Source organism: Babylonia areolata, chromosome 32 (genome assembly GCF_041734735.1).
Source record: "Babylonia areolata isolate BAREFJ2019XMU chromosome 32, ASM4173473v1, whole genome shotgun sequence".
Lineage (NCBI taxonomy): Eukaryota > Metazoa > Mollusca > Gastropoda > Neogastropoda > Buccinidae > Babylonia > Babylonia areolata.
Genome location: NC_134907.1, coordinates 11,300,138 through 11,322,637, shown reverse-complemented (window position 1 = coordinate 11,322,637; position 22,500 = coordinate 11,300,138). Strand labels below are relative to the sequence as shown.

Below are 22,500 nucleotides of genomic sequence, written 5' to 3'. Positions count from 1 at the left end.
ATGACCGTTTTTTTTTGTTTTTTTTTTTAACCCCGCCATGTAGGCAGCCATACTCCGTTTTCAGGGGTATCTCTCTCTCTATATATATACATATGCAGGCTGAAGATTGAAGATCAAATACACCACACGCACACACAACAATCTGTTTCATCCCTATACTTATTGATGAACCAGAACAGCTTGCACGCACACACACACACACACAATACAACACACACAACACCCACCTATACCCCCAACAATCCACCACTACACCCATATCCCCACCCATCATCCACCCCCTATAGTTAAACAGTTTGCACACACACACACACACACACAAATACAACACGCAAAACACCCCCCTACACTCCCCCCCCCTCCCCCGATCACACCCATACCCCCCCCACCCCCAACCCATAGTTAAACAGCTTGCACACACACACACACACACAAATACAACACCCCCCCAACACCCCCCTATCCCCCACCACACCCATAACCGCCCTCCCGTAGTTAAACAGCTTGCACACACACATATACAACACACACAACACCTACCCACACCCCTATCCTCCCCCCACACCCATACCCCCTCAAACCCCCCAGTATTAAACAGCTTGCACTCACACACACAAATACAACACCCACCCACACCAACACCACTATACCTCACCACGCCAATAACCACCCCCCACCCAGACACACACACACACCCTCCCCACACAGTAAAACAGTGTGCACACACAAACACACACACAGACACACGCACACACAAATAAAACCCACTCAACCCTCCCACCCCCCATATCTCCCCCCCCCACTACCACCACATCCACCAGTAGCTTGCATCCACAGCTTGCACACCCACACACACTCACACACATAAAACGCCCATCCACACCAACACCCTATCCCCCACCACACCCATACCCCCCCCCCCCCACACATACACCCTCATCCCCCCACTCACACACCCCTATCCCCCACCACCCACACCACCACCCCCAACACAACCCCCCCCCTCCCCCACACACAGACTCAAACACACCTACACCCATGTCCCCTACCACACCCACACCACCACACACACCCACTCATACATGCACCCCCTCCAAACCCCGCCCCCCTTCCCCACAAAACAAAAACCTCACTCACTTAAAAATCCTCCCATCCACCTGCTCCAGCCTCCCCTCCACCGGCACGTACAGTCGGCTGACGTCGTTCGCCTCCAGCCGCGACTGCGAGGTGATTGGTCCGGAGCCGAGCATGCCCAGTGGCGCCAGCAGCTTGTCGACGATCAGCCTCTCCCAGGGGGCGCCACCAAGCGTCTCCACCACATGGGCCACCAGCATCCCACACATGTTGCTGTAGAGGAAGGTCTTCCGGAACGGCGCCGAGGGGGGCAGGTGCTTGAGGTTCCTGTCAAAGAAAGGGTTTCAGTTTTCTGGACTTCTTCGTCTGAGGATGGAATTACTTTTAATAATAATGATTCTTAAATAGTCTGCAGTTTTGCAGTTTCAGTTTCTTTTTCAAGGACGCGTCACTGCTTTTGGTTCCTGCAAAAGGGTTTCGGTTATCTGGAATTCGTCGTCTGGTGTGATGGGTAAGAGGTAACGTGTCTGCCTAAGAAGTGAGAGAATCTGAGCCCACTGGTTCGAATCACACCGGCAGTCGCCAGTATTTTCTCCCCCTCTCCACTAGACCTTGAGTGGTGGTCTGGAAGCTAGTCATTCAGATGAAACGATAAACCGAGGTCCTATGTGCAGCATGCATTTAGCACATGTAAAAGAACCCATGGCAACAAAAGGACTGTCCCTGGCAACATTCTGTAGAAAAAGCCACCTCAATAGGAAAACAAATTAAATTACAGGTAGAAAAGAAAAGAAAAAAGAAAAAAGGTTCGCGCTGTCAATGTAGTAACCCTTACTGTCCCTGAGGAGAGCAGCCCGAATTTCACAGAGAGAAATCTGTTGTGACAAAAAGAGAAGTACAAATACAAATAGGATGAAATTACTTTTTATAGGAAATTTTCTTCCTAAAATTACGTTTAAGTAACATACTTACCGTGACCCACTAGTGCAGACTCCGGCAGGGGTCTGACATTCCTGTCCTGTGCAAACTACTATCTGCCTATGCAGAGAAAAGAAAAGCAGCTACGGCCGATAACCTCCCAAAGTAGGTTACCTCCCGAAGTAGGTATGGCTGCCTACATGGTGGGGTTAAAAAAAAAGGGGGTGGTGGTGGAGGGTGGTGGTGAAAATGCTTGTCTGGGAAATTACTGATGCTACAATTAGTACAAAGCTGTACAGTTTTTCCCCTTCATAAAATCTAGGATTAATGGAGTGGGAGGTTTTTGGTTTTTTTTTTAAAGTTCAAAACTCACCTGAGAAGCTTAGTTTGGGTCCAGTGCTCTGGCTAGATGACAAAAAAAAAGAAAAAGAAAAAAGAAAAGAAAAAAAAGTAAAAGTTTTTGTTAATTATTGATGCTACAATATTGCAACAGTTTTTCCCCTTACATTCTGACTGAGATGAAATAAGAAAGAAGAAATAAAAAGGGTTCAAAACTCACCTGACCAGCTGAGTTCAGGTCCAGCCCTCAGGCAAGGTGGCCCACATTGTACATGTTTGTCTGGGGAGTTATTGATGCTACAATGCTGCACAGTTTTCCCCCCTTCAGTATGTGATAGAGTTAGAATGGCAAGGGCTGTGATTTATTATTAGACATTAACTCTTTCCGGATGAAGGAATGCTCACGCATTCCTACACAAAACGTATTCGGTTTCGGACAAAGGAATGGAATAGCATTCTCCGAAAGTAAAATTCCATCATGCGCTGTACACGTGATTTTGTGATTAGCCAAGCAGAGTGTGCTATTCTGGGTCACTCCACAATCGAACAGTATGACTGGTTAGTCTGGGATGTGTGGCCTGTCTCGCATATACGCTGACAAAGTCACTGACCGGTCGTCTGCTCGCATGCCAGCCTGTTAGCAAAGCAGCCTCTTCTCAGAATGTTGTGAAGTGAACAAGGCAGTGACGGCAATGTTTTAGGGTTGCCGAAGTACTTGAAATGCTACAAACTGAAGGGTCGGACATTGAAGAGGTGGATGATGACGAAGAAGAAAGCGAATTTAATGCAGAAAGCGAGCATGGGTATGGTGATTTGGGGTGAAAAATTGGCAGTATTTTCTACATATGGCAAAACTGTAAAAATAAGATGAGAAATTTGATTTTTTTTTATATGTAATAGCTCAACACGTAATAAACCAGTTCTGAAAGTTTCATTTTCTTACACAGTATTTTGTATTTTTTGTAATTTTTTTCCAAACCCTTACAAATGGGCCGTCTGTGGGGAAAAGCAAGGGAGAAAACTTGTCGTCCCGAGTGAGTTAAAAGAATTACAACAACCTTGCTCACAGTGCCAAGTTGTAACAAAGTACACTTGGTGGTAAAGGGCTGTGGCTTAGCATCAGTTGAAATCTTTACACTGACAGAATGATTAAGCTGAAATCAAGTATGCTTCTAACTGATTAAAGTGTGTGTGTAAGCACAACAAATATAATATTGCAGTGAACGAGAGAGAGACTTGATTTAATAAATGGTTGGAGTCTTTGTCTAAAAGGGGATTGGCATTCAAACCAGGAATGGCGTCACACATTCTGCGAGGGTTGTTGAAGGCCGGCAGTTAGTTGTGAAAAAAAGCGTCTGCTATATAGCTTATGTGTGAAGCAGTATCTGAAGCCTAAGAGCGCTATCTGAAGCAGTATCTGAAGCTAAGCGCTTGGCTACAATTACATCTGAGATTACTTTGGAAAGAAAACAAAGGCTCAAAAATCACCTGAGCAGCTAGTTTTGTGTCCAACCCCCAAGATAGGCAACTCTAATTTTTCATGTTTGTTTGGGAAATCGCTGATGCGACAATGTTGCAACAGTTGTTTTTCCCTTTCATTGTAACTGACATGACTGAGTAAAGACAAGGCAAAAAAAAAAAAATAAAAAAAAAAAAAAAGGTTTCTTCTTCTTCTTCGTTCATGGGCTGCAACTCCCACATTCACCTGAATGTACACGAGTGGGCTTTTACGTGTATGACCGTTTTTACCCTGCCATGTAGGCAGCCACAATCTGTTTTCGGGTGTGTGTGTATGCTGGGTATGTTCTTGTTTCTATAACCCACCAAATGCTGACATGGATTACAGGATCTTTAATGTGCTTGTGTATACACATGATGGCGGTTCAGGCACCAGCAGGTCTGCATTTACGTTGAGAGATGGGAAAAAATCTCCACCCTTTACACACCAGCCCAGGTGCCGTTACCGAGATTTAAACCCGTGACCCTCAGATTGAAAGTCCAATGCTTTAACCACTCAGCTATTGCACCCATAAAAAAACCAACCAACAACAACAACAACAACAAAAAGAAACAAGAGAGGCAAGGCCTTCAAGACTCACTTGTGATCAATTAAGTCCCCTAGCATTAATTACAGAGTAATTTCCCTTTTTTACTATCTGCCCCAAAACGTTTGCAAAATAAATAAAAATTCCATGCTTAGCAAAAGAAGTTCCTGTTTGAAGAAAAAATGATAATAATGACCCCTCTTGTTGTTTTGTCAGAATATCAGATCAAAGTGGCAAGTTTAGAGAATACAAAAAATATAAATATAACAGTAAATGCAGTTTGCATATAATTAGGCTTCTTTTTTAATTTTTTTGTGCCCATCCCAGAGGTGCAATATTGTTTTAAACAAGATGACTGGAAAGAACTGAATTTTCCCTATTTTTATGCCAAATTTGGTGTCAACTGACAAAGTATTTGCAGAGAAAATGGCAATGTTAAAGTTTACCATGGACACACACACACACAGACACACGGACACAGACACACACACAGACAACCGAACACCGGGTTAAAACACAGACTCACTTTGTTTACACAAGTGAGTCAAAAAAATGGTTCAAAACTCACTTGACCAGCCGGGTTCGAGTCCAGCCCTCAGGGTAAGTGGCCAACACGGCCAGGTTGCCGCTGGACAGCCCCGTGCGGTGCGCCAACAGGTCGCCCAAGGTCACCTCCTGCGTCAGCTCCGGCGTGGCCAGTTCGAACCCTGGCCCCAAGATGTCCACCACTCGCGAGTCCCACGTCAGGCTGAGAACAAAAAGGAGCCAAGGTATTTGTATTTGTATTTGTATTTCTGTTTATCACAACAGATTTCTCTGTGTGAAATTCGGGCTGCTCTTCCCATGGAGAGCGTGTCACTACACTACCGTGCCACCCTTTTTTTTGTGTATTTTTTCCTGCGTGCAGTTTTTTAAATTTGTTTTTTCCTATTGGATTTTTCTACAGAATTTTGTCAGCAACAACCCTTTTGTTGCCGTGGTTTTTTTGTTTTTTTTACGTGCGCTAAGTGCATGCTGCACACGGGACCTCGGCTTATCATCTCATCCGAATGACTAGCGTCCAGACCACCACTCAAGGTCTAGTGGAGGGGGAGAAAATATCGGTGGCTGAGCCATGATTCGAACCAGCACGCTCAGATTCTCTCACTTCCTAGGTGGACGCGTTACCTCTAGGCCATCATTCCACTATGGTCGACGTCACTGAATCACATTGTCTCTGAGTAAGGAGGCAAAATGGTTAATCTGGCAGAATCAGGCTTGTTGTTGCTCAAATTTTCCTTTTTCCATTATTGAACGCTGTATTTTGTCTCGTTTCTTGATATAAACTTTTTTTTTTTTTTTTTTTTAAACCAATCTGGCAGAAGCTGTGAGGGTGTGGGTTCAAATCCCGCTCTCACCCCTTTCTCCCCTCAAGTTTGACAGGAAAAAAAAAATCAAACGGAGTGTCTAGTCTTTCAGCTGAGACAGAAATCATAAACCAAGGTCCCCGTGCATACAGCACACAATTCTGCGCACTGAAAAAGAACCCACAGCAACAAAAAGGTTGTCCTCCGGCAAAATTCTGCAGATTAAATCCACTCTGATAGGTACCCAAATATATTTGGATGCGCTTAAGACCTGACTGAGCACGTTGCGTTAGGCTGCTGGTCAGTTATCTGCCCAGCGGATGTGGCACTGCGTAAATGGTTTTGTTCCAACTCAGCGATACTGACACCTCCTTAAGAAAATGGAACTGTCTCTGTGGGGGTATTTAGGCTGCTCTCCCCAAGGATGGTTTGTGAAAAGCATGAAACAAAATTTAGTACCACTGATTTTTCTTTTTCTTTTTTTTTGTTTGTTCTCTTTTCTGCCTGATAGTGCACTTGTTTTCCTGCTATGAATGTCAGTCAGATGAGACTGAGTGCACATTAAAAATGTATGTTCTGGCTTGCATACACCACTGAACACTGATATGGATTACAAGATCAATCATAAGCCTATTCTATTTTCTATGTGCATATATAATACACATACATCTATACACAGTCTCTCTCTCCCTCTCTCTCTCTCTCATGAACACTCAACCTCCCCTCCCCCCCCTCCTCCCCCCTCCCCACAAACATCAACAACCAAAAACACACACACACACAGTGACTGTCACACACACACACACACAAACACACACACACTCTTCCACATACACTCACACCCACCCTTACACACACACACACACACACACACCCTTACACACACACACACACCCTTACACATACACACACACACTCACATAGCCCCATCCTTACGCCCCCCCCCCCCTCTACACCTCTCCCCAGCCACACACCCCCCACCCTTACATACCCCTCCCCCTAACCCCCCACACCCCCTCTCCCATACACACACCCACACACACACCAACACACGACAAAAGACTCAAGACTCACTTTCTTCCAGACTCGCTCATCAGAACGGCCAGAAGCTGCCCCAGGAAGGTTTTGCTGATGGAGTTCAACAGGAACTTGGTGTCGGAGGTCACCGGCCATCCCGACCCGACGTCCGCCATCCCGTGGGCAACCTGAACTGCATGGTTCCCCTTCACCATCACCACAGACAGCCCTGCACAGAGATGCCAACCCCTGTCCAGTGTTTATAGGAATTATCAGGAGATTTGGAAGGCACATTTTGTATTTGGTAGGAACACTCAGACTCCCAAACCCTAGTCAAGCGTTTGTAGTCCTGAACAATCAGATCTGGTAGGAACATTTTGAAAACTGAATTCGGCAGGAACACTCAGATTCCTTAATCCCTGTCAAATGTTTGTAGGAACAATCAGGGGATTTGGTGGTAGGAACATTTTGTATTTGGCAGGAACATTCAGACTCCCCAACCCTTGTCAAGTGTTTGCTGTCCTGAACAATCAGATTTGGTAGGAACATTTTGTATTTGGTAGGAACACTCACAATCCCCAACCATTGTCAAGCGTTTGCTGTCCTGAACAATCAGATTTGGTAGGAGCATTTTGTATTTGGCAGGAACACTCACAGTCCCCAACCACTGTCAAGTGTTTGCTGTCCTGAACAATCAGATTTGGTAGGAGCATTTTGTATTTGGCAGGAACACTCACAGTCCCCAACCACTGTCAAGTGTTTGCTGTCCTGAACAATCAGATTTGGTAGGAGCATTTTGTATTTGGCAGGAACACTCAGAGTCCCCAACCACTGTCAAGTGTTTGCTGTCCTGAACAATCAGATTTGGTAGGAACATTTTGTATTTGGTAGGAACATTCAGACTCCCCAACCATTGTCAAGTGTTTGCGGTCCTGAACAATCAGATTTGGTAGGAACATTTTGTATTTGGCAGGAACACTCAGACTCCCCAACCATTGTCAAGCGTTTGCTGTCCTGAACAATCAGATTTGGTAGGAACATTTTGTATTTGGTAGGAACACTGACTTTCCAACCCTTGTCAAGCGTTTGCTGTCCTGAACAATCAGATTTGGTAGGAACATTTTGTATTTGGTAGGAACACTGACTTCACAACCCTTGGCAAGCATTTGTTGTCCTGAACAATCAGAATTTGTAGGAACATTTCATATTCGGAAGGAACACTCAGACATGGTTAAGTGTTTGTCGGAACAATCTGGAGACTTGGTAGAAACATTCTGTATATGGTAGGAACACTCGGACTCCCAAACCCATGTCAAGTTTTTATGGGAACTTCTTCTTCTTCTGCGTTCACTCATATGCACATGAGTGGGCTTTTATGTGCATGACTGTTTTTACCCTGCCATGTAGGCAGCCATACTCCGTTTTCAGAGGTGTGCATGCTGGGTATGTTCTTGTTTTCATAACCCACCGTACGCTGACATGGATTACAGGATCTTTAACGTGCGTATCTGACCTTCTGCTTGCATATACACAAGAAGGGGGTTAAGGCACTGGCAGGTCTGCACATATGTTGACCTGGGAGATCGTAAAAATCTCCACCCTTTACCCACCAGGCGCCGTCACCGTGATTCGAACCCGGGACCCTCAGATTGACAGTCCAACGCTTTAACCACTCGGCTATTGCGCCCGTCTGTTTATGGGAACAATCAGGAGATTTGATACAATGATAGGAACATTTTGTATCTGGAAGGAACACTCGGACTCCCAATCCACATCAGCAAAAGTACATTTTATCTACAAGGCATACACACACTCCACAGCTTAATCCACCCAGCACAGACACTGTTTGATTGAGATGCAACTTGATTTAGCCACGTTCTCTATTGTTCGGGCAAATGGTTTAGCTGGTTGGTCCACTCAATGCTGTTTCAATGCAAACACACACGCAATTAGCTCAGCATCATCACATGAGACCAAGATTAGTAATGACTGCCCTGGCTTTGTGATCAATAAGCCTAGAGCGTCTAGGTAATGTTACGACAGAAAAACATGTGATCATGCTATGTAGTCAAAAATGAACTTGTCGGAACAATTTTTACAATGGTGTGATGTGGGAACAAACTGCAATCAAGCGTAACAAAATAAAGCGAAATCGAAACAGTTGGCATGTCTGCCCGTACAAAATGAAAACTGAAATCAGTGTACAACACACCTTTATTCATCCAACAAGAAATCAACTAACTCTTTCATTGCTATAGCCGGTGACTTCTGTCGACTAGACGGTTCACTGCCATAGGTGACTTTAGTTAACTAGACAAGTTTACCACCATAGGCGACTTTAGTCGACTAGAGAGTTTACCGCTACTGTTGACTTAAGTCAACTAGACAGTTCACCACCATAGGCGGTTTTAGTTGACTAGACAGTTTACCACCATCGGTGACTTCAGTTGACTAGACAGTTCATCACCACTGGTGACTTTTGTTGACAAGACAGTTCACCGCTATATAGGCAACTTCAGTCGACATCCAAGGGACCATGCTAAACGGACCGTTTTTCACACTGTAAAAATCTTGACAGCTGCATTGCCAACTTTCCCGTAAAACAGGAAATTGACTAACATCCTCACTCCCCCATACCCCCTCCCACAACCCCGTCCCTTGACCGAGTCTGATTGGAACAAGTCCACTGTGTTGTTTCGTGACCAGAACTGAATCATGTGACTGAGAGCACTGAGGCTAAGATAATATTTGGCACTGGGGAGAGTTTTTTTTTTACACATAAACTTGGCTGTGAAGGAGTTAAACTGTGCACCCCCCCAGGCTTGCCACACACCCCGCACAATATTTCAGCCTGCAGCTGAGTCCAGTAGACACAAAACACAACTAAAGTTGGAGCAAAAGGCCAAAGAGGAAAACATATCAAGTTTTAAATGCAGCACACAAGCAAGTCAATTATTAACAAACACACAAGCTTGCTTTACCCCCCTTGACCCCCAACACCTATAAAGTTTTAAAAATAAATATAAATACATAGATTTATGAATAAATAAATAAATAAAATGTACATCAAGAATCGCAATTTCAGATCCCATATTTTCACAGTTACCGTATTCTTCTCTCTCTCTCTCTCTCCCTCTCTCTCTCACACACACACATGCACACACGTGTATGATGGACACATTACATAATATATATATACACACTTGCATACATACATGCATACAATGAATCAAACCTGAACAAAACAGCACCCCAAAAAACACACACAAAACACATCATAATCCGATACAATACACACTTACATGAGCATCCAAACACCATAATTTACCGCTTCCACTCATCCCCAACTCCCACCCACCCCACCTCCTCCCTCCCTTCACCCTCGAATACACGCGCACTCACACACAGGTTGTACGGATGCACACACACACACACACATGTATACAACACGCACAAAACAAGCACACACACACACACACACATAATGACATATACAAGTATACACACCTGGAACCCCACTACAGCTGGACACTATGCGGGCAGCCTCCCGAACCTTCTCCACAACGGCAGTGAGCTCCCCTTTTGCGTCTGCTGCCGCCGCTGACGACCCCTGACCCTGACCCTCCTCCTTCTCCTCCTCAGGGTCCAGAATGTTGTTGGAGTGGAACGAGTCCGCCTTCACCTGCCACTCTTTGTTCGCAAAACGCTTCCCCATCTCCTCAAAGTACGTCGCCCGGTACTCCGAAACAGGCTTCACCTCCTCTTCGACTGAAACGCTTCGCACAGCGGTAATGGCCTTGGGCTTGGGGTCGGGGAGGTCCTTCTTACCGGATGAGCCAAACGGCCCCAGCATGTACACGGCAAACACGAGCAGGCTCAGGAAGATGCCAAAGCGTGTGAGTTGGCGCTGCGAGCGGAAAACGTTGCCGAAGACGCAGCGCTGCAGTGAGGACACCGTGTCCGTGATGTGGATTTCCGACGAGACGGAGGCGGTTCGGGCGTGGTGTGAGGCTGTGGAGGATGATCGTATGTGACGTGTGGCCATGGCGTTTTTGATTTGCCGGTTCTTTCAACTTTGATACTTTTTCGTTTCTTTTTCTTTTGTTTTCAACACATCACTTTCAGTTTCTTCACGTGGCTCATTTCCAAGTGGTTTCAGGAGGATTTATCTTTTAAAAATGAGAAGCAATACCATTGACAACTTTTCTGATTTTTTTTTCCCTTCCAATCCTGTTTTAATCAAAATTGATGCCACAAGTTAATTTTTGTCAGTTGCCCTGAAACAGAAAAAAAAAGCATGAGATTAGGTGGTGGGGAACAATGAACCCCAAAATGTTCAATGTCATTAGTTGTAAAGATCTAGTGACATAGTAGGTACTAATCAGAACAAAATGGTGCAAAACAGATAAAATGAAACAGAAAGGAAAAAAAAAACATAACTGAAACAACACAAACTATTAAGAGATATGTGACACTTTGGCACTTTGTCATTAGCTTAAAGTACATGTGCCTTTTTTTCAGATGTTCGTCTCCAAGGTTTGGACAGTACACAGAAAACAAAGTACATATAATATTAATAAATATTAACGCATGTAACATTGACACTCAACATATCAATACCAACACATACTAAAGAACATATAAATCATGAAATAATTATTTATGCCTGAACATCAAAACCCATCATATCAATATGAACACATCCTATAATTACAATGTTGAGATTGACCACTGTGGTGGGGGGTGGGGGGTGGGGTGGGGGGAGTGGGAGAGAGAGAGAGAAAGAGACAGACAGACAGACAGAGAGAGTCGGAGACAGATACAGAGAAAAGAGTGGCACAGAGACAGAGAGAAAAGGAGAGAGACAGACAGACAGAGACAGAGAGAGACAGAGAGAGACAAGGTCAATGACAGAGTCAATGACAGAGAGTGAGAGACAATGACAGAAACAGACATAGAACATGACACAGAAAGAACAGCCAACCCCGGACTCACACAGGCATGACACAGACAAATAAAAGTAACATTAATGAATAGAACTGCTGCCTTGTTACAGTGGTAGTACTGATACTTGGGAGTCTTCATATAAAACTTCAGAATGAATGGACATACATATTTCAAGATATGGGCTATCTCTGGGAATGCATGTTTTTGGTCATGGATAGACAATATACACATAAGTTAATAAGTTAAGGTCAAAGCTACCCCCCCCCCCCCCCCAACCCCATTTTAATTTTCTGTACTGTTTTCTTTACTTTTTAGTTTTTTAGCTGCAAGTCATTCAGATGAGATGATAAACAAAGTGCAGCAAGCATGTAGCTCATGTAAAAGAACCCATGGCATGCAACAGAAGGGTCATGCCTGGCAAAATTCTTCGGAATAATCCACTTTGACAGGTAAACAAATACACTTGCTGGGGGATTTTTTTTTTTTTTTTTTTTTTTTTTTTTTAATGGTGGTGCTGTTACTGTAGTGATACTGTCTGCCTGGGGCGATCAGCATGAATTTCACACAGAGGAATCAGTTGTCACAAGTGTAATACAATACAAAACAATGGAATAAAAAGAGGGGGGAGGGGGGGGGGGGATGGAGGGAGGGATGGGGGTGAGAGGGCTGGGTGGGGTAGGATTACTAGGAATCGAGTCACACACACACACACACACACACACACATGTAAACACGTGTACACACACACACACACAAACACACATATAGTATACAAACGTGTACGCACACGCACGCACAAACATTCTATTGTTTTATACAGAAAGCTCAGAAAGGCTAATGGTGCGGAAATTTAATGTGAACCCTTTACACTTTAACCCCAAACATCTAATGACAAATGTAGCCGGCATCGCTCGGCAATTATGTGTTTACCGAACTTCTGTCACACAAAAGTGGAGGGGAATAAAATACGGAAATGGCCGACACACCTTCAACGCGGACAGACAGAAACTTTATAGTTTTAATAAATCAAGTTCAGCTGTATCCATATTTCTTCTCCTCCACTCCTCTGTGTCAGAGTGTGAATGTCCACACCTAATTGTCAACATTACTCATCGAGTCATTCCGCCCTGAGGAGAAAAAATGTGGATAAAAAATATTGTCTCATTTCCTGCCCGAAGACACGCCCATGCACACCACAAAACAATTGTTGCTTCATTTCCTACGATACTGGATAAGGCTCGTGCTGGGATGAAAGGAAGCAGAAGTGACTCACCTTGAAAACCATCCCAGTAAGTGTGGCTGGAAGCGCTACCGGCACTGCTGGAATCTCCCAGAATGAAGCAGTCTGGTTTCGACGGACAACAAACATGCGCACGCGACAACCACTTCCGGAACGATTCTGTGCCAAATGAAAACGGACCGTTTGAGCCTGTCCAACTAAGCACCCCTGAAAAACACGGGCTTGAATTAACTATTGAAAAAGCTCAGTGGCTACTTACTTGTATCAATCACCGCGCAAAGTGCAAACACTTAGTTTCCCGAGACTGATGGATGACCATTAATATATATATATATATATATATATATATGTGTGTGTGATGTTGTTGTTTTTCTTTAAGTCACTGATTATCAGATTCATTCAAATCTGTGGATGATAGGAATTAAGCCGAGTGTCCTAAAGACTAAACGGCATACTACATTCTGAATCTGATGAAGAATTCCTTCAACATTAACTCACATAAACAGAGCGTGCCTCAGTGAACTCGGAAGGAGGCTGGGGTGGAGAGGCCGGACAGATAATGAGTCAGCTGATTCAAGTGTTGACTATTGGCATCAAGGTGTAGGTGAAACTAAATCGTGTTTGTGGCGAAACATTTCATCTATAAATGTAGAATAAAAAAAAATAAAATAAAACCATGTATAAAGTACTTCCTTACAGACCTAAGAAACATATACAAAACGGAAAAAATATATACACTCGATGGAAATGATGTCCATAGCATTTTCTAGAAAATGGTACCCATACATAAAAATGATGGGAGGCAACGAGGAGGAGGAGGAATGACAACCACGAATAACATTTGTTCTTAAAAAAAAAAAAAAAAAAAAAAAAAAAAAAAAAAAAAAATTCCTTTCATTTATTTTTTTATTTTTATGCAGTGCATATGACTTTATTTGTACTTTTTTCTGTATAAAAACAATGTTGTGTTGTTGTTTTCCTACTTTATAGTTTAAATAATGTTTAATAATAAGTAATATTATTGATAATTACAAATACAATTTTTGTATGTCCGCCTGTATGTATGTAATGTATGTATGCATTCATTAAATGTTAAACTTGAATAAAAATGTTTATTTAAAAAAAAAAAAAAAAAAAAAATCGTGTTTGTGATAAGCAAAGAGCAAAGGGTAGTAATTTCCAAGGAAAATTATAAATTTTGTGTTTTTGTTTCTTACGACTTAACAACAAACTTTGGTAATCATAGCATATTATTTTATGCAAGAACACTGCGTTAATGAATCTTGGGGTTACGAAGTGATGATAAACCACTAACGGTCAGGCAATATAAAAAGAAGATCAAATAATGAAATATTGCAAAAGGTTGGTAGTTAACCTTATGATGTTGATTGGTCGGTTGGTTGGCATTGCTGTGAAACAGTGGGCGAAATTTAGCTGTGGGTTAGGACAGAGATCTCTGCGAGGATCACAGGCAGTAATTCTACTCTACCATTCTTTGGAGGAAAATGTGTTGTCTGTCTTCCTACCAATTGTTTCCGTTTTTTTTGTTTTTTTTTTTTTGTGGACGGCGAGGGGATCGGCAGGGAGGGGTGGGTATAAGAGTGTTGGAGGGTAGAGAGGGGGTTAGGTGGGGGAGACGTAGACCCGAGGATCTTGTGGAGTGATGGCCTAGAGGTACCGCGTCCGCCTAGGAAGCGAGAAAATCTGAGCGCGCTGGTTCGAATCACGGCTCAGCCGCCGATATTTTCTCCCCCTCCACTAGACCTTGAGTGGTGGTCTGGACGCTAGTCATTCGGATGAGACGATAAACCAAGGTCCCTTGTGCAGCATGCTTTTAGCGCACGTGAAAGAACCCACGGCAACAAAAGGGTTGTTCCTGGCAAAATTCTGTAGAAAAATCCACTTCGATAGGAAAACAAATAAAACTGCACGCAGGAAAAAATACCAAAAAAAAAAAGAAAAAAAAAAGGGTGGCGCTGTAGTGTAGCGACGCGCTCTCCCTGGGGAGAGCAGCCCGAAATTCACACAGAGAAATCTGTTGTGATAAAAAGAAATACAAAATACAAATACAAAAATACAAAATCATGCAGGAGAGGGCGGGCTGGGTGGTGGTGGGGGGACGGGAAGAGGGGCTTGATGTGGTGAGAGAGTGGTTGGAAAGGGGGGGGGGGGGGTGCTTCATCTGTACACCTATCTTACTGTCGTATTTTTGGAACTCAGTCTCAGCATTTAACCGGTTAAATAAAAAATAATAATGTCCACCATTGACAGGAAGTGACGAAACAGTGAAAACCGGAAAACCAGCGAAACGAATGCATGAGTCATAGTCATTTACATAGACCAAATATTACACTTACCACACACACACACACACACACACACACACAAAGCGAACAACAAGAACAAAAGAAAAAAAACACACCTCCCAATATGTGCTTTGGTCCATAGCCTATATCTATCTTTCCCAACGCAGTCACGCCTCCATCACAAAATCCAGTTCCACGTATACCTGTCACCTTCTTCTTCTTCTTCTTCTGCGTTCGTGGGCTGCAACTCCCACGTTCACTCGTATGCACACGAGTGGACTTTTACGTGTATGACCGTTTTTACCCCGCCATGTAGGCAGCCATACTCCGTTTTCGGGGGTGTGCATGCTGGGTATCTTCTTGTTTCCATAACCCCACCGAACGCTAACATGCATTACAGGATCTTTAACGTGCGTATTTGATCTTCTGCTTGCATATACACACGAAGGGGGTTCAGGCACTAGCAGGTCTGCACATATGTTGACCTGGGAGATCGTAAAAATACCTGTCACCAAAGGCTAGTGGTGGTCAGTCAGTAGTCACCACTTCTCGCCTGATAGTCTGGGGGCATTGTTGGACACTGAGTTCCCCATCACACGCTCTCTCTAAGTCTTTCTCACACGTTAGTGAAACAACACCATATGGCGTACACACACACACATACTACCGGCACTGACGCCTGTTATCCATCAACAAAACTTCGGCAACAAGTGTATGTTGTGTGTGTGTGTGTGTGTGCGTGCGTGTATGTGTGTGTGTGTGTGTGTGTGTGTGTGTGTGTGTGTGTGCAATACCGTGGCAATTCAATACAATACAATACAATGCAACGATAAGGAAGAATATAATACAAAACAATAATAAAGAAGAGGAAAATACAATGCAATATAATACCGTGGCAATACAAGGCAGTAGAAGGCAATAATCAGCGAAGAAAACAATACAATACGAAACAAAGCAATACAATAATAGGAGAAGAAGAAAAAAAGACTGACACAGAGTACAGACAGACAGACAGACAGACAGACAGACAGACAGACAGACAGACATATTAAACCCATGAGAGGCAACAATACACACACACACACACACACACACACACACACACACACACACACACACACACAAAACAAAACAAAACAAAAAAACAACACCCCACACATACACCCCCACCACCACCACACACGCTCACACACACACAGACACACACACACACGCGCGCGCGCGCGCACACACACACACATCCACATAACACGTCAACACAGGGAACTTTCTTCTCGAAGTTTATTCACTTGTCAAAGAGCAGGAAAGTTTTCTTGCACTGTTCCTTTTCAGTGTCACAACTTGCTGTCCTGATAAAGGAAACATAACTCCTCCCAGTTCCTTTCGGCTTTTAACTGTTTTATCCATTGGGTGGATTCTTGCACGCGACTGTCAACGTGTTAGTGAGTGGTTTTGTGCATTCGAGCAGCGCGTGCCTGTACGTCTGGGCCAAGAAGGAGAAAGAAAGAAAGAAAGAAAGAGAGAAAGAAAGAAAGAAAAAGAAGAAAAAGAAAAAAGAAAAGAAAAGGAAGAACACATGAAGGATATTGTGCCGTCAGCATTCAGTAAAATGACAAGAGAAATTCATGAACTTCCATTCTCAAGGAATGTACTAGACAGACAGACAGACAGACAGACAGAATGTGTTAAAATTAATAGTCCAGTTGGTTGTTTATTGTAGGTCCCCACATGAACCTCTTTTCAAATAATAATCTACGGAAGTAGTGCATATAATATTTGATTATTGATTTTTTTTTGTTTGGTCCTAATCCCGCTTCCCCCGTCCCGCCTCTCACACACACCTTTCCAATATTATGTTTTTTCTTTCTCCAATCACTGACACTCACCCTCTCCATTTTAGATTTTGTACTCTATCTTTTCCACATTCTGTTCTCTCTGTCTGTCTGTCTGTCTCTCTCTTCCTTTCATAGTCCTCTCCCCCTTGCCCCCACCCCACCCCCCTCCCCTCCACCTCAACCCCCCCACCCCCCTTTTTCATTCGATTATACAGAAATGTCGATTTCTAATAAATAATAACAATCATCATTATGATAGAAATGATAATAATCCAAATGATAAAATAATATCATTTATTTTCAGTCTAATATCATCATCTTAGATGAACAGACTATAAATAAATAAACGAACGAACTAGACAACTCTCTGTCCTTTCTCTATATTTTTAGATTCTATACTTCATACAATAAAGGCCATTGGGAAGAGAGAGAGAAAAAGAAAGAAAATACAGCAACAACAACATCATCGCCATCACTAAATTTTCTCCCACGTTTACTGAGTTCGATGCTCCTGGTTTTTGTAGCACCTGGTCAACATAAAATTATGTGCAGACCTGCTGTTGCCTGAGCCCCCCCCCCCCGCCCCCCCCCCCCCCCCCGCCCCCCCTTCGTATACAGATGAAAAATGATAAAACATGTATCGTTAGAGATGACATGGATTACAGGATCTTTAACGTTGCGTATTTGATTCTTCTGCTTGCTGTATAGTACACACGAAGGGGGTTCAGGCAACTAAGCAGGGTCTGCTCATAATGTTGTAGCTGGGAGATAAGAAAAAAAAAAATCTCCACCCTTTACCCACCAGGCACCCGGACCACCCGAAGACCCTCAGATTGAAAGTCCAACACTTTAACCACTCGGCTATTGCGCCAGTCATCTAGCAGCGCTGGTATCAAACGACCATCACTTCATTTTCAGGCAAACACACTGCCAGCGCTGGCACTGTCAGGCGTGAGGTCACGCACTATCGCCAAATTAGACGACGACGACGACGACGACGACGACGATGGTGGCGTTGATGTCTCGGGCGCCTGCGGTACTCGAGAGACGGCGCCAGAGCTTTGCAGAAGAGCTGTGAGGACACTGTTGAGGGTGTCTTGGGAGATACCCAGGGTGCCGTTGGCGGCGGAGATCAAAGAGTTCCAGAGAGATGTCAGGGAAGGAGGAGGTGGTGGTGGTGGTGGTTGCTGTGTGGTGTTTGTGGTTCCTGTTTTGAGAAACGCACGCGCATGAGAGCGCGCGCGCGCGCGCACACACACACACACACAGACATGCAAGCACGCACACAGACACACAGACACAGACACAGACACACACACACACGCATGTACATGCATGCACGCACACAGATACACACAGACAGACACACACATGCGCAGATACACACACAATCACACACACACACACACACACACACACACACACACACACTAATTATTATGGTGTCATACGGCGGTGATTCTTTTAATAGTAGGTCTTGTGCATGCGTGCAACCCAGAGGAGAGAGAGAGAGAGAGAGAGAGAGAGAGAGAGAGAGAGAGAGAGAGAGAGAGAGAGAGAGAGAGAGAGAGAGAGAGTTAGTTAAAATCAGTCTTCTATTCCTCTTTCTGTCTCTCTGGTTCTAGGGATGTGTCTGTCTTTCTGTGTCTCTCTGTCTGTCTGTCTGCCTGTCTGTCTGTCTCTGTCTCCCTCAGTGTTCAGTGTTCTCTCTCTGTCTCTGTCCGTCTGTTTGTCTGTCTGTCTGTCCCTCTCTTTGTCTCCCTCCCCCTCCCACTCTGTATCTCTCTGTCTCCCTCTCTGTCTGTCTGTCTATCTGTCTGTCTTTCTCTTTCTCTCTCTCTCTCTCTCTGTCTCCGTCTTTCTCTCCGTCTTTCTCTCTGTCTCCCTCTGTCTGTCACTCTCTGTATCTGTCGCTGTCTGTCTCTGTCTCTGTCTGTCTGTCTCTGTCTGTCTCTCTCTGTCTCTCTATCTGTCTCTGTCTCTCTCTGCCTCTGTCTGTCTGTCTCTCCCACTCTGTCTGTCTCTCTCTGTGTCTCTGTCTCTCTCTCCCTGCCCTGTACAGTAGGAGAGACAGACATAGTAATGACAGCGTTGACGGAGGTCTCTGTTTGTCTGTCTTTCTCTTTCTCTCTTTCTGTCTGCCTCTCTCAGTTTCTGTCTCCCTGTCTGTCTCTCTCTGTCTCTTTCTCTGTCCCCCTCTTTCTCTCTCTCTCTGTCGCTCTCTGTCTGTCACTCTCTGTATCTCTCTCGCTCTGTCTCTCTGTCCCGTCTCTTTCCCCAAAGTTCTTCTCAGCAGGAGCAAGCAGGAACAGTACAGTAGGAGAGACAGACATAGTAATGACAGCTGTCTGTCTGTCTGTCTCTCTGTGTCTCTGTCTCTCTCTTCCCCTGCCTTGTACAGTAGGAGAGACAGACATAGTAATGACAGCTGTCTGTCTGTCTGTCTCTCTGTGTCTCTGTCTCTCTCTTCCCCTGCCTTGTACAGTAGGAGAGACAGACATAGTAATGACAGCTGTCTGTCTGTCTGTCTGTCTGTGTCTCTGTCTCTCTCTTCCCCTGCCCTGTACAGTAGGAGAGACAGACATAGTAATGACAGCTGTCTGTCTGTCTGTCTGTCTCTCTGTGTCTCTGTCTCTCTCTTCTCCTGCCCTGTACAGTAGGAGAGACAGACATAGTAATGACAGCTGTCTGTCTGTCTGTCTGTCTGCAGATTCTTCTTTTCCATCTCCCCCTCTCTCTTTTTCTTTTCTATTCTTTCTCACTGTACCCCTCCCCCCTCTACTCCCTCCTCTCTCTCTCTCTCTCTCTCTCTCTCTCTCAGTCACAGACATAATGTATCAAGATATATTTTCCATGCTATCAATACAAGGAAAACGTTAATCTGCAGTCAGTGATCAAGCATGGTGAAATACTATATAAAAACAAATGTCTATATGATGGGCACATTGTTTAAGTATATATTCATTCAGTTTGCACTTGTTTTTGTTGTTGTTGTTGCTATGGACAACGCAATGTCATATGCAACGTCACCGATCCTCCCTTCCCCATTGTATTGTGGCCCAAGGCCGATGTACATTAAACTTTCTGAGTTCTGAGTTCTCTCTCTCTCTCTCTCTCTCTCTCTCTCTCTCTCTCTCTCTCTCTCTCTCTCTCTCTGTGCCAAGTTTCTCTGGAATACGGAATACACAGGAATACGGTGGTAGGAGACACAGAACCTTTCTTTTCTTATTATTTCCTCTCTCACTCTCTAGCGTACTCTTCATATCTCTCTCTCTCTTGCGTTCTCTCTCTCTCTCTCTCTCTCTCTCTCTCTCTCTCTCTCTCTCTGTGTGTCTGTCTCTGTCTCTCTCCATATCTCTCTTTTCTAGTGTTCTCTCTCTTTCTGTTTCTCTCCATAGCTCTCTTTCTAATGTTCTCTCTCTATCTCCATCTCTCTCTCTCTCTCTGTCTCCATTATATCTCTTTCTAGCGTCCTCTCTCCATCTAATGCTCTCTCTCTCTCTCTTTGTGTCTATATATCTCTCTTTCTAACGCCCCCCCCCTCTCTCTCTCTCTCTCTGTATCTCCATCTATCTTTCTAGCATCCTCTCTCTCTCTGCGTCTTTTTTTTTTCCAGTGTCCTCTCTCTCTTCCTCCCTCTAGTGTTCATTCTCTCTCTCTCGCTCTCTTTCCCCACACATCACATTGGAATACAGTGTTAAGAATATAAAAGAACAAACACACACACACAGAGAAGAGAGAGTAAGAAAATCAGTCAAAAGCACACACACACACACACATAGGAAAGAGAGAATCAGTCTTCTCTCCCCCCCCATCCTGTGTCTTTTTGTCAGTCACAGAGACTGTCTTCCAGCTCAAGTAAAATACATCTTTGATAGTTTTGACATTTGTTGCTTAGCGAATATTATTCACTTTCCCCCACAATGCTGCTCATACTATTCCAAACAACGCGATGGCTCACAATTTTAACCAAGATTGCATCTACTTTTGTAATAACTTGTAATGATTATGATAATATCCAGGTTTATAATCTTTACACGTATATGAATAAAGGTAAAAAGAACAACAACAACAAAAAAAAAAAAAATCTTGGATATATTCCATCATAAATTCTTATTTCCTTTGTGCAGGGTAAATTATTAGCTTTTCTTTAAATGCAAAGAGAAAAGAACTCTTTTGAGTCTAAGGGACATGCATGCGAAGAAAAAAACGCAACCCCCCCAAACAAAACAAAACAAAACAAAACCCAACAAAACAACTTATGATGAAAAAAAAACCACCGAAAAAAAAAAACTACTATGGGAGGTAACTCTTGACTTTCAGCAAAGCCAGGTCAACTTTACTGGAAAGGCACATTTCTCTCCATCTGTTTCTTTGTGTGTGTGTGTGTGTGTGTGTGTGTGTGTGTGTGTGTGTGTGTGTGTGTGTGTGTGTGTGTGTGTGTGTGTGTGTGTGTGTGTGTGTGCGAGAGAGAGAGAGAGAGAGAGAGAGGCTGCAGGATGAACATTCAATTGGAACAAAAAGGGAGGCTACCCTATTTTTCAGGCAAACGAGGGTCAGCTTTACTGGATGAAAATTTATTATTCCCATCTGATTCTCTCAACCAGAGAGAGGGAGAGAGAGGGAGAGGGGAGAGAGAGAGAGAGAGAGAGAGAGAGAGAGAGAGAGAGAGAGAGAGAGAGAGAGAGAGTTAAAATCAGTCTTCTATTCCTCTTTTTGTCTCTCTGGCTCTGGCTCAGGCTCTGTCTGTTTGTCTCTCTGCCTGTCTGTCTGTCTCTGTCTGTCTCTCTGCCTGCCTGTCTCCGCCCGTCCGTCAGTCCGTCCGTCTACCATTCTGTCTGTCTGTCCCCCTCTCTCTGTCTGTGTCTGTCTGTCTCTCCCCCCCTCTCTCTCTATCTCTCTCTCTAGCGTTCCCACTCTCTCTCTCTCTCTCTCCCTTCCTCACCCTCCCTCTCTCTCTCTCCCTCTCTGTCCCCCCTCACCCCCCAACCCCCGCCCCCCGCACCCCCCCCCCCCCGACCTCCTCTCCATTCTTTTTCCTCACATTTCTCTCATCAGAAGCATCACAAAGGTTTTAGTGTTGGGGGGAAACAACAACAAAAACAGGAAAAACAAACCCCACTCTCTGTCTGTCTGTCTGTCTGTCTCTGTCTGTCTGTCTCCGTCCATCCGTCTGCCATTCTGTCTGTCTGTCCCCCTCTCTCTGTCTGTGTCTGTCTGTCTGTCTCTCCTCTCTCTCTCTCTCTGTGTCATTTCTCTCTCTCTCTCCCCTCTCTCTCATCTATCTCTCTCCCCTCTCTCTCATCTATCTTTCATCTCTCTCTTCCCCCCCTCTCTCATTTATCTCTCATCTCTCTCCCTCTCATCTCTCTCTCTAGCGTTCCCATTGTCTCTCTCTCTCTCTCTCCCTCTCCCTCCCTCCCTCACCCTCCC

At 44.2% G+C, this 22,500-nt stretch overlaps 1 protein-coding gene across 1 annotated transcript in view; it reads right to left on the bottom strand.

Moving 5' to 3' along the window:
• The window catches only part of LOC143276590 (uncharacterized), a 21,386-nt gene extending 8,317 nt beyond the window's left edge, over nucleotides 1–13,069 (bottom strand). Inside the window, exons 1-5 of the mRNA XM_076581191.1 lie at nucleotides 12,960–13,069; nucleotides 10,247–11,016; nucleotides 6,797–6,968; nucleotides 4,945–5,124; nucleotides 1,138–1,401 (exon numbers count right to left, since the gene is read on the bottom strand). Coding sequence (XP_076437306.1) covers nucleotides 1,138–1,401; nucleotides 4,945–5,124; nucleotides 6,797–6,968; nucleotides 10,247–10,784 — 1,154 coding nt within the window. The 5' untranslated portion in view covers nucleotides 10,785–11,016; nucleotides 12,960–13,069. The remainder of the gene's footprint in view (nucleotides 1–1,137; nucleotides 1,402–4,944; nucleotides 5,125–6,796; nucleotides 6,969–10,246; nucleotides 11,017–12,959) is intronic.
• Between the last annotated feature and the right edge of the window lie 9,431 nt (nucleotides 13,070–22,500).